Source organism: Carica papaya, chromosome 3 (assembly GCF_054855325.1).
Source record: "Carica papaya isolate Zhongbai chromosome 3, ASM5485532v1, whole genome shotgun sequence".
NCBI lineage: Eukaryota > Viridiplantae > Streptophyta > Magnoliopsida > Brassicales > Caricaceae > Carica > Carica papaya.
In genome coordinates, this window is record NC_142311.1 from 2,564,968 (window position 1) to 2,576,662 (window position 11,695).

Here is an 11,695-nt window from a genome sequence, read left to right on the forward strand (position 1 = left end):
AGTGAAAAATAAATATACAAGGAATCAAAATTCGCAAAATGATTTGCTAGAGTGTAAACTTAAGGGTGTGGGTAAATTTGTATAAACGGATCTGATATAATATTTATATATAATATATACATATATATATATATATATATATAGAGTACAAGTTTAAGTAAGTGATGCCTTGAATTTCAATAAATGTAGAAGGAGAGTGAGTCTCAAGTCTCACCTACCACGACTGCATTGCGTGTGTATGTACATGTGTACGTAGACATCAATATATATGTGTGTGTATATATATATATATATGCATTCGATATATAAGAGTTACATATGCATAATGTATTGTGTGGAAGAGTTAATGCATGCGCGGGACGCCATTATTGAAACTTCATTGTCAAACAACCCTCCCTCCCCCTCTCCCCACCTCGGCTGTTTGACAATGTCTACCTAGTTTTAACTTTTTGCTTTCTGCTACTGCAAATTATTCCAAATTGCATATGCCAAAAATCACCAACATAAAAATCAATGTCTTTGAATACAATGCAATTCACATAATTATCGAACAAGAATTATAGGGTTTAGATTAAAACCACAAGATTGAAATGTTAATTTGAAATTCTCTGAGTAATAATTCGCCTTCACTTTATAGGGTTTAAATTCTCTCTTTTTTTAAAAATTAACAATTCTGAATATCATCAAATATATTCTTTATGTGATTAAGATAACAGTAAGATTTGTGGGTAATACAAGTCTGCGAATCATTCTTCTTTAATCCTTAGAATTCCAAGTACCAAACCATGTGGCTTTCCCTATTTTTGGACCACAAATTTCTAACGATTTGAATTTACATTAATCCTTGTTTACTAATTCATACACATATGTATATATATATATATATTAAAATTATATATAGATATTGTAATAGCTAATTGGGGGAAAAAAAAAAAAATCCAACTTGGTCATCATATTATATAGATCATCAACATTTGTAAAAATGATATAAACAGTAAATAAACTTATAAGTCATTAGGAAATCCGAAAAAAAAATATATATATATATATATATTTTTATCCAGACATAGCCTTTGCAGTAGGGTTCTGAAGATGTCAAAGACACAGGAACAGGAAGTCCTTTTAACTTTCAATCCTAACTTGTCATATAAACATGAAATTCTAAAGCCTACACCTTCCTTCTCATTCTAACGACAAGGATACTACAGTAGCAATTATGTAGAAAGGCTGTAACCAACTCGGGAAATTGATATTTTTTACTTATAGCCTCAAATCAATCTGAGTAAATGATTTCCATGATTCAATAACAAAAACGCTCACATGTTGATTCACAACACTAAATACTTGTTTGCCTGTATACAGTAGTACCTAATGGGTTTTGATTGATGCTATCTTATTCAAACCAGTTATAGACATAGGCATGCGGAGTTGTGTCATGCATCTGAATCTGAGTGTTAAATATGGAATATTACAAGCATCTAAATTAAGAAGAGAAAGATGTTATGAACCTGACTGGCTTTGTTACAACATTGGTGCTCAAAGACTGAGCTGGTCTATGTTTCTGGAGTTTCTTGATATTCCATGGCCTAACCTTCTATCTTCTTGTTCTTCATATGGATTTGCTCTGTATGTTGAACTTGCCTCTTCATTGTCTGAAGAACCTGGTCTCTCAGTTAGGAACTGTTCCCAGAATAGATCATTCACTCGAGCTGGAGCTGCTGGGCGCCCTTGGTTGTTATCTTGGGGTTCCTGGGAGGAAGATATAGGTGTGTTCTCATCAGGTGTATTTTTTTTCTTTGGTAAACCCCTAACATCGGATCCTTTACTGATGACATTAAATATTGATTCTGGAGATTTTCGAATTTCTTGATTTTGTTGAGGCATCCTTGTCGGGCAAGAACTTTTGTTGACTGGCACTGAAGAAGATGCCAAAGTTAGATTTAAATGACAGGAAACATGGCCGTCAACTTCCTCTGTTGAATTCAACCTCTGCTGCAAGGAATACATCCTTGAATTCCCATTCGGTGGTATCTTTCGCGGGAATGTCCCAGTATCTGAAAGCTCCAATCCATCTGGTGCAAAAGAATGAGCGTCAGTTCTTGTCTGCACATCTTTTGGATCTCCTTCAGATATTTTCCTGTTAGGACTTTCCCCATCTTCATTGGAACACTGCGTACTGTGTGAAACCAAGTTAATATCTGAAATGGCTGGTGACAACTCTAATCTCAGCTTATTTGAGAAATCCTGATGGAAAATGTTCCCAAACTCGGCTCTAGAACTACTGCTGTTATCCAAAAGACTACTTTCCATAATTGGCTTTGAATGCTCAAGTTGAGGCAATCGTCTTTTCTTACTATAAGCTGAGAAATCCGTAGACTCAATTTTCCGAGCAAGATGTTCAACAAAAGTGGGGTCCCGCACAGCCTTTTCCAAGGTGGTGATCAGAACCTCTTGCCTCCTCTCCATATTATCGAGTCGTTGAGTCATCTCTTCCAGCTGAAGCTTCTCCGCTGATCGTTGTTGCTTGGACCTTAAGATATTTGCTTCAAGCATATCTTTGTCACGCGAAAGTGTCCCTATTTCTTCATCAAATGCTGCTCTTTCTGGGTCTACTGTTGACCCATGTGGATTACCATGGCTGTGGATAGGTTTCCTACGATGGATATTCTTTAGGAGATGCTTTTGATCTTTCACAAAATCTTCATTAGCAAATTCCCACCTTTCAGGATCGATCTTTCGGAATCCCTGTCACCACATGCCTGTATTTGTTCAGTTCAATAATCCATTGCAAGTTGCAATAAGAACACAAAAAGAACAGATTTCTCATGCAGGGGAAGTCAATATTGTAGAGATTAGAAAAAAAGGAAGAAAACTCAGTTAGTGGAGGCAACTTGGAAGTCAACATTGCATGAAACTTAAGTTGAGTCTGGAAGAGAGTCCTACTGCACAAGTATAAGGATGAAGAATCGTAATTTCTTGCTTAAAAATGACAACGAGGTCCTTTAATCTATAGTTGATGTAGCTGAAATTATAGCAAGCTTATGTAAAATGACAAGCTAGGTTACAGCAAAAGTTCCTCTTTTCATGCAAGAAATGATGAGATGCACGAAAAAACAGAACTGCACAAATTGCAGAAACTATGATGGCAAATATAACCAATGCAAGTGATTAAGGGCACAAGCAGAATAATTCCCAAGGTTCTGAAAGCCTCAATACATACATGGAGTTCAAAAGCAGCTTTTTGATAGTTTAAATTTCAATTAACTGTTTTCTGTAAATTGAGTAGGCAAAACACTTAAAAATCAACTATTTTTACTTTTTTTTTTTCTAGAGTATTATGATGATAACAGAGGAAATTAAGATCTTCGGACATTACACTACTGGTGACTAAACACAAAAAAAGTAAAGCAATTGTTTAGTAAAACTAGAGAAAACAGTTGATGTGTGGTTTTCAGACCTCAGAAGGAAGATAGAGCACATGGATGAGCACAGTGACGGGCATTCAATGAAAGAAAACAAAGAACAAATTGGAAATGAAAGGAACATATCAGGAGCCACTGCATGCCCTCTCAATGAGAAGGTACGAACTTGATTGTTCCATGGTTAGTTTCAAACTCAATTATTACAGAACAAGCTTCAACATGGTGTGCCTGGTTACCAGAATGGATCACACGGTTTAAACAGAGTAAGAAAAGGAGACATTATAACAGCTCCAGAGTTTTAGAAATTTATTGAGACTGTTGGGAAACAAATAACTCTCTTTGTATGATCCTTTTCCAACTCTAAGCTTATTTTGACAATGAACTGCGAAAGGGTATAGATGCAAACAAAATCATAAAGAACCTGTTTGATTCATGTTCATTGACCATCGTTAGCAGATTATCAACTACTACAATTCGTTTGGAAAATAAACTTTTGAAGGAAACCCAGCTCCCATCTTGATGACAAAAACACTCAAAAGGGGAAAAAAGCCATTTCCATACTGCAATTAATGCAATTCCGTTTGAAAATAAGAACCTGAAGGAAACTCCAGTTCCCGTTTTGGCGATGCAAAGGTTTTTAAGGGGGAAAATGGTTATTCATCAATTCAATAGGCGAAATGGGGGAATCACTGGAGAAAAAAACCAATCACCAAAATATTTACAGCATAAAGTCAAAGAGCATGTAATTTCATCGAGATCATATCAACAATCAAGCATAAATCCCAATTCCAAATAAAAATAATGAATAAAAATGGAAAGGAAGGAGAGACTGACATAGGTATTGAGCTGACGGATGAAGGAAGAGAAGTTGTTGTGCTTGAAGTAGGTTGGGAGGAGGAGACGAGCGAACTCTGGAGGGTTCCAGACGACGAAGCTGTGGTTGTTGGAGCTCCAAGACACGATTCCGTCCGTCGCTGAGTCATCAACCATCTCGTACGTCTTCAATAAGAACGGCGCTGGTCCTCCTCCACCTGCTCCGCCGACGCCGCCGACGCTGCCGCCACTGGAAGTCACCGCGGCTACCTCCATTTTCTCCTTACCGAGCCGCGGAGTTGGATAAAAATTAAACGGTGGCGTTTCAATTAGGGGTATTTGGAGGAATCGTTCAACTTCTCCGCTCAACTACGGAACTTTCTTCGAGGCCTCGAGACGGGGGAAGGCGCGGAATTCCGACAGGATTCGTTCCGACCGTGTGGTTTGTCAGGCTCTGCTCCGCTTACGGAAGCAGTCATCTTGAATTTGTAACAAAAACAGAAAATGCATAAAAAATAAATAAAAAGAAAAATAAAAGAAAGAAAAGTAAAAAAAAAAGTCTAATCTGTTGTCTCGCATATTTCTTTCGTCACGTTTTTTTCTCTTCAAATGGGATTTTATTTCGTCCGAATTATTAAATTAGTTATTTAAATTAAACATATATTGTAATTTTATTTTTAATTTTTTGTTATAATTTAGTTTAACATTTTACATATACTCTAAAAAAAATAATTTATTTTAATTTTAAATATTAAACCATAAAAAATTAAAGATTATACAAAAGTATTAATGGACCAAATTTATTTTTCTAGTAGGTCGTAATTTTTTTTTGTAATTATATTAAAAAAAAAGAGAGTGTTTAATTTGACGGAAGAAATTAAGATAATTATATATATATAGCTATGTATAAATCTACTCATATCAATTCACACCATAGAGAACATTAACACCATGTAGGGCCATTTTTGGTTTATGTTTATTTTACATGTATTGACTATGTGTCAATTACTATTTAATTTAGTGTTCCCTACATTTATTAATGTAGCATAGATTTTGGGTTTGAATAATATTATATTTTTATGTACATATTTGTTTAAATATTATTTTTATTATGTTATAATTGATATATACATATATATATATATATAACACACAATCAATTAACATATAGATTTACTATTAAAAAAAATACTATACACCCACAATGTAATTATAGCTAAAACAGTGGATGTGTAACTTGCTATTCGTTAATTTTACCAAAACGTTCCCGTTTCACTCCACCTCTGTTTCTCCTCTGTGTTTTTTTTTTTTTTTATACCAAATCGTGTAAAAGAAGTCTGCTAGTTCTTCCTCTGCCTCTGTTCTGGTTAACCAATGGAATCCCGGAACCATCATTACTCAAAATTTTTAAGTCTTTAAAGATTTGATATATCAATAATCCTGTTCTGGTCCTCCCTTGTCTTTAATCTGTTTTGCCAAACGGAAGCTGAATGATCTCCCTGAACGTCCTCTGTCTATCCCCTGTTTTTGTCAAAGCAACCCGGTTGGAGTCCGATTCTAGTTTCTCGCTAGCTCCTACCACTCTCCTCTCCTGCTCTCGATATTCTCTTGAGAATTCTAGTAATTGCTATATCAAATGCATCTTCAAAGGACCCTAATTTAGACCCGGGATTTGCATATAATACCCTCGGAATCAGCTTAATAACCGCTTCTCTTAAAGCTACAACTCTGTCCTCTGTAATCTCAAGCAACTTCTGTTCAATGCTGAATTTTCTGTCTCTTAATTGATTTCCCGGCATGTACACAGAATACTCTGAATGATTCTTGGGCAAATGCCAGAAATACTGCTCATAAGCACTACCCGGATGGAAGAAAACCGGAATACACCCTCCTAAAATTGAATCAAAAATCGATCTCCGAGTGTAAGAATCCCCCGGAGGCTGCAAACAGAAAATCGAACTCGTAAACAATTTCATTACATTAACTGGGTCGTCACAGCTCTGTGAGGCAGAGTCTCCTCCACAACCCAAAAGCCGGCATGTCTTGTTTGATGATTTACATTGGCTGATGACTAAATCTCTTACAGAACCTTTTCGTCGTGATCTTGGAGCGCCGGCGAAAGAGAAGAGAAATTCTCTTTTGGTTTCTCTCATTCTCCTCTGCCACTGCAAAATTTCTCTGTTTTCAGAGGGGTGAAAGTATGTTGGATATGGAATGGCGATTTCATTGGAGGTGAAGCTTGATTCAATCGACATAATTGACATGTTTTGAGATTCCGGCAAGAGCATAAACTTGCTTCCCCAATCGGAGTTATTCTCTGTCTTTCTCCTGAAATCGCGGGAAATTCTCCCGGCAACCATGAAATGGTCTTTCCCCCAGTTTCTTCTCCACTCTGGCCTTTCCACAAGCCACTTCGCCAGGTCAATCCCGGAGGAGTCTCTAACCGATGTGGTGAACCGCCATAGATGGCGGCGGAGATCCAGACCTGCATAGAATGGTATGAAAATGGCGGATGCAAGTGACGAATCGTTTGTCAAACACTTGTATTTCTTCATTTTCGCATGGAAGATGACCTCGAGGAGAAACTGGTTTGTAGAATACCAACTCTTATTTGATAAAACTCCATTAGAATTTTCAATCTCCGGACCAAAACCATAGTTTTTGATGTTGTCGCACATGCTGGATTTATCAGTTGGTCTGTTAAGCGACTCACAGTTCTTAACCACATCTTCGTTGAATCTCCCAGGAAGATGATGGATGTAAATGTATCGACCCAGGCAGGGGTTTTTATCGTACTCTGGTGTCAGTTCTTCTTGTGTGCTTGAAGCTCTGTTACTGGTAACCGAACTAGTAACGTTCAGTCGATGGTTGTTGAGTGAGAATCTGAAGCTAAACCTGGTAGAATTCAAGAAGAAGAAGACGAGGAAGCTGGAGAGAAGAAGAAGAAGAAGAAGCCATGGCTTACTGTTTTGTTTTCTTCTTGATGGGTTTCTCCATTTGATCCTTGTGGACTTCCCCGTATGATTATACTGTCTGATAGTTGCTTCAACTTTCATGGCACCGAAAGCTTTCTCTGCAAACAGAGGATGCAACAATGGCTAAAGAGAAGATAGGAGACAAGGAATTGGTCAAATTTCATATTTTTTTCTTTAATCAATAATTTTTAATACATAAATTCATAAAATAATATTTAATGTTTGCTGTAGAAAATTTATAAGCTTTAATTAAGTGTAGATTAAGGTGGGAAGAAATCAAGACAGCGAGTTTGAATGGCAACTACGAAGTTGACTAGAGAAAGAGATGATTGAATATGTCAAGAAGAAAATGAGACGCAGATTCCTTGTCACGCAAAACAAGTTAAGCAAGGAAGCAGCCGGCTTATAATTTTATTTTATAATTTAAATTTTAAATTAATAAAAATATTCAAATTAAATATATAAATTATTGGAATATTTTTTATAATTTAAATTGTTTTTTTATTGTAAAAAGAAATAAGACTAATTTCTAACGACTATCAGTATCAAGTAGAAAATATTTTTATTATTAAATTAAATTATATTATATATTATGTTGTATAATAATATTTTATCATATAACCATTAAACAATTTCAACGTGGAGAATCGTGGGAATAGAACTAATGATACCGTGTTTTTGGGATAGGCTTCGATTATTCGTAATTTAGTCTATAATTTTTTTTTTATTTTTAAATATTCAAACAAAATTAATACTTTTTGACATAAAAAATAAATTATTAAATTAATTTTCAAAACGTAATACTTATTACAGTTTAATTGTTAATATTTTTTTATTATAATTTAATTTTAATAAATATGTTAAATTTTATTAGACAATATTTTGACATTTTAAACATATATTTTAATAAAATAAATTTATTTAAATAATTAAATTAATAAATCATTAAACATGTCAGACACACATTTTAATTTCATTACTTAAATTTATTAGTCAAACTTTTTTTTTAATAATTTTTTTAAAACATTATAACTTAATAATTTTAAAATATTGTTATCATTAAACAATCGAAGATGGCATAATTATATTTTAATTGAAATTATTTAAACATTTTATATTTTCTTAGAAAAAAATTATATATTGTTAGTTAATTATATATTAAAAAATCCTTTGTATATTTTTGTTAAAAGTAGAGCGAAAACCATGAGGTTCTACTTTTGGTGGGTCAACTAATGAGATCATCTCATGGAAAACATGAAAAACTCCCGAGGAAATAAAAACGTAATGTGGGTGTGGTCACAATACTTTAAACCCAGTAAAGTCATATATATATATACACACACATATATATATCTGTTATTGAATTACCGTAAGAAATATTTGATTAATTGTTAATATTTAATAATGTCATATAATTTACGTACATTTTTTCATACATTAAGGTTTTTATTCTCAATATAATATTTCTAAAAGTAAGACTCTTAATTTGAATATAATTAAAAATGATTCCGACGTTTTTAATTCTTTTATTTCCCGGATTAAACTTAAACCATTCAGCACCCACTTTCGTTTTCTGCTTGCTACTTGTTGACGTGTACAGTAAAGAGTTAGACGCCGTTCGGATTTTGTCGGTGATAAAAACCCCGAACCAGCGACGAAATTCACGGCGGTAACACGAGAAAATTAAAACCATTCATGTTGCAGGTGTCACCCACGTGTTTCCGTCTCAGTATACACTGTAAAATTACTCAAAAGCTTGCTGCTTTTAATGGTGGGGTGATTCTTTAATTCACTGCAAAGCGAATAATTAAAGTTCTCCGTACTTGGGAATGGGGAAAAGAATTAATAGGAATTTACCGAATGATATGAGGATTTAATGGAGGAAAATCAACCTTTTTTTCTATGTTCAGCTTCATCTTTGTATGCTCCGTAATGATTTTTCGATCAAACCACTGTAATTAAGTTACGAGCTTTTTAGATGTTTGATCTCCATAGCTCCTGAAGCGTCGGTTATTGAGAAGGACGAGGAGGAAGACGACCCAGTGCATTTACTTTTTTGTCTCTACCCAACAAAAGTAACGGACGTTTGCTCCCTCCGTTAACTTTCTGCGCTAATCCATACACTCAATCGAGTTTCAGTCCCTGAAATTCGGGAACTGCTTCTTCTTCTTCTTCCTCTCCATCTATAATCATTAGGCGCTTCTCCTGCGATTCCAAGACAAAACCCAGGTCTCTCTCCGTGCCCTTTCGTCTAGTTCATGGAGAGACGAGAGTAATTACATAGAGGCAGGTTCTTCTTCTTTCTTCTTATATGTGGCTCTAAGACTGTTTTCAGAAGCGAAAATTACTCGCACAGGAGCTCGTCGAGGTCTGATGGAGAAACCCATCGGTGGAAAATGCTGCAACAGTCATGTCTGGTCTGTTGTTCTTGTCTCTTTTGTCCTCTGTTTAATCTTGCTCTGCTTTGATTACTCAGCTTTAACTGGTGATAACAATGGAGTCCCGTTCTCAGATACCAGTTATGAAAAATCCCTCAATACCCAGAATTCTTTTACTCATAATCTCACTAAAAATTCCTCTATTCACACCATCTCCGAGTTACCAAAAAACCAAAATAACGTGGATGACTGCTTCGGTAGATATATCTACATTCATGACCTCCCCAGCCGTTTCAATGGCGATTTGCTCAATAACTGCAGGTTACTCACCAGAGGAACTGATAAGAACATGTGTCCATACTTGGTCAACACCGGTCTAGGTCCTAAAATCGAAGACACCCAGATGGTATTATTGAACGATAGTTGGTTTTTAACAAATCAGTTTCTGTTAGAAGTAATTTTTCACAAGAAGATGAAAAATTACGAGTGCCTGACGAAAAATTCTTCACTCGCGTCCGCCATTTTTGTACCGTTTTATGCTGGGCTCGACATGAGCAGATTCCTTTGGGGTTTCAACATTTCAGTGCGAGATTCCTCCGCGCGAGATCTCGTCGGCTGGCTTGCAAAGCGGCCGGAGTGGAAAACAATGTGGGGAAGAGACCATTTCTTGATAGGAGGAAGAATAGCTTGGGATTTCAGAAGACAAACAGATAATGAATCTGATTGGGGAAGCAAGCTCAGATTCTTGCCTGAATCACTAAACATGTCGATGTTATCAATTGAATCTAGTTCTTGGAATAACGACTATGCAATTCCATATCCAACCTGCTTCCATCCTTCCAAAGATTCGGAAATTTCAGAGTGGCAGCAGCGAATGAGAACCTTTTCCCGGCGGTTTCTCTTCTCTTTCGCCGGCGCTCCGAGGCCGGAGTACCGGGATTCCATCCGAGGAAGAATCATAGACCAGTGCCTCGCGGCTAAAAATCACTGCAAGCTTCTCGATTGCAACTACGGCGCCACAAACTGCGACAACCCAGTTAATGTAATGAAGGTTTTTCAAAGCTCTGTTTTCTGCTTACAGCCTCCCGGAGATTCCTACACCAGAAGGTCCATTTTTGACTCGATTCTCGCCGGATGCATCCCTGTTTTCTTCCATCCCGGCACGGCTTACGCTCAATACAAATGGCATTTGCCCAAGAATCATACGAAATACTCGGTTTACATCCCGGTAAGGAGCATAAACGATTGGAAAATCGACATTACTGAGACCTTGCTTGGAATTTCGGAGGAGAGATTGGTGGGTCTGAGAGAGGAGGTTATAAAGCTTATTCCGGGAATAGTTTACGCCAGGTCGAGATTGGAAAAGTTTGAAGATGCATTTGATTTGGCGGTGAAGGGAATATTAGAGAGAATTGAGATGGTTAGAGGAGTAATCAGAGAGGGAAAGGATCCAAGTGTTGGTTTTGCTGATGGAGATGATTATAAGTATACATTTTCTCTTTATGAAGAAGATGAAGTATGAAATTAGGGTTGTATCAGTTGATAAACATATCAGTATACATACAGTATTATATCTATCTTCTTTTGCAGACCTGCCAATACTCTTTATCACCCAGTTTTCCGTTCTGTGAGATTGAATGATATATTCTGGCATCGTCGATTACATGTGCAAAGTATGGAAAGAAGCCTCTCTTTATTTGATATTTTGAGTTTAGAAATTATTTTTTCACTTTATTTTGTAAATTTTCCGAATTTTAAAATAGAATTAATCCAGATTAATTTAAATAATTATAATAAGTAAATTAATACTTGAAATTTGAAGTCTGTTATAATTTAGGTCTTTACATTTCTTTAAGTGAAAAAAATTAAAATAGTTATAATATAGTTTGTTATTAATTAATTAAAATTAAAATTATTCTTTAAAATACATATAATTATTTTAATTTTTTTATTAAGAACTACAAGAAAAGTAGACATTTAAAATAAATAAAAAAATATCAAAACCAGATTATAAAAATTAAATTGTAATAAATATTAAACTTTTCATTATTACTTTTATAATTTATTAAATAATTATAATTACTAAATAATTAAAAAGGGCTTAGTT

At 35.2% G+C, this 11,695-nt stretch overlaps 2 protein-coding genes and 1 pseudogene across 2 annotated transcripts; 1 reads left to right on the plus strand and 2 right to left on the minus strand.

Moving 5' to 3' along the window:
* Positions 1-1,279: 1,279 nt before the first annotated feature.
* On the minus strand, positions 1,280-4,747 carry AT-HSFA5 (winged-helix DNA-binding transcription factor family protein). Its single transcript, XM_022033258.2, has 2 exons — positions 4,257-4,747; positions 1,280-2,745 (listed from the first exon to the last, which is right to left on the minus strand). The coding sequence occupies exons 1-2, from the start codon at positions 4,509-4,511 to the stop codon at positions 1,537-1,539; spliced, it is 1,464 nt and encodes a 487-aa protein (XP_021888950.1). The 5' UTR covers positions 4,512-4,747; the 3' UTR covers positions 1,280-1,536.
* Positions 4,748-5,379: 632 nt separating this feature from the next.
* On the minus strand, positions 5,380-7,494 carry LOC110807938 (putative xyloglucan galactosyltransferase GT14 pseudogene; annotated as a pseudogene).
* A 1,475-nt stretch (positions 7,495-8,969) lies between these two features.
* LOC110807966 (putative xyloglucan galactosyltransferase GT14) lies at positions 8,970-11,165 on the plus strand. Its single transcript, XM_022033289.2, has one exon. It carries the CDS (start codon positions 9,584-9,586, stop codon positions 11,108-11,110), a length of 1,527 nt encoding a protein of 508 aa, XP_021888981.1. The 5' UTR covers positions 8,970-9,583; the 3' UTR covers positions 11,111-11,165.
* The last annotated feature ends 530 nt before the right edge of the window (positions 11,166-11,695 follow it).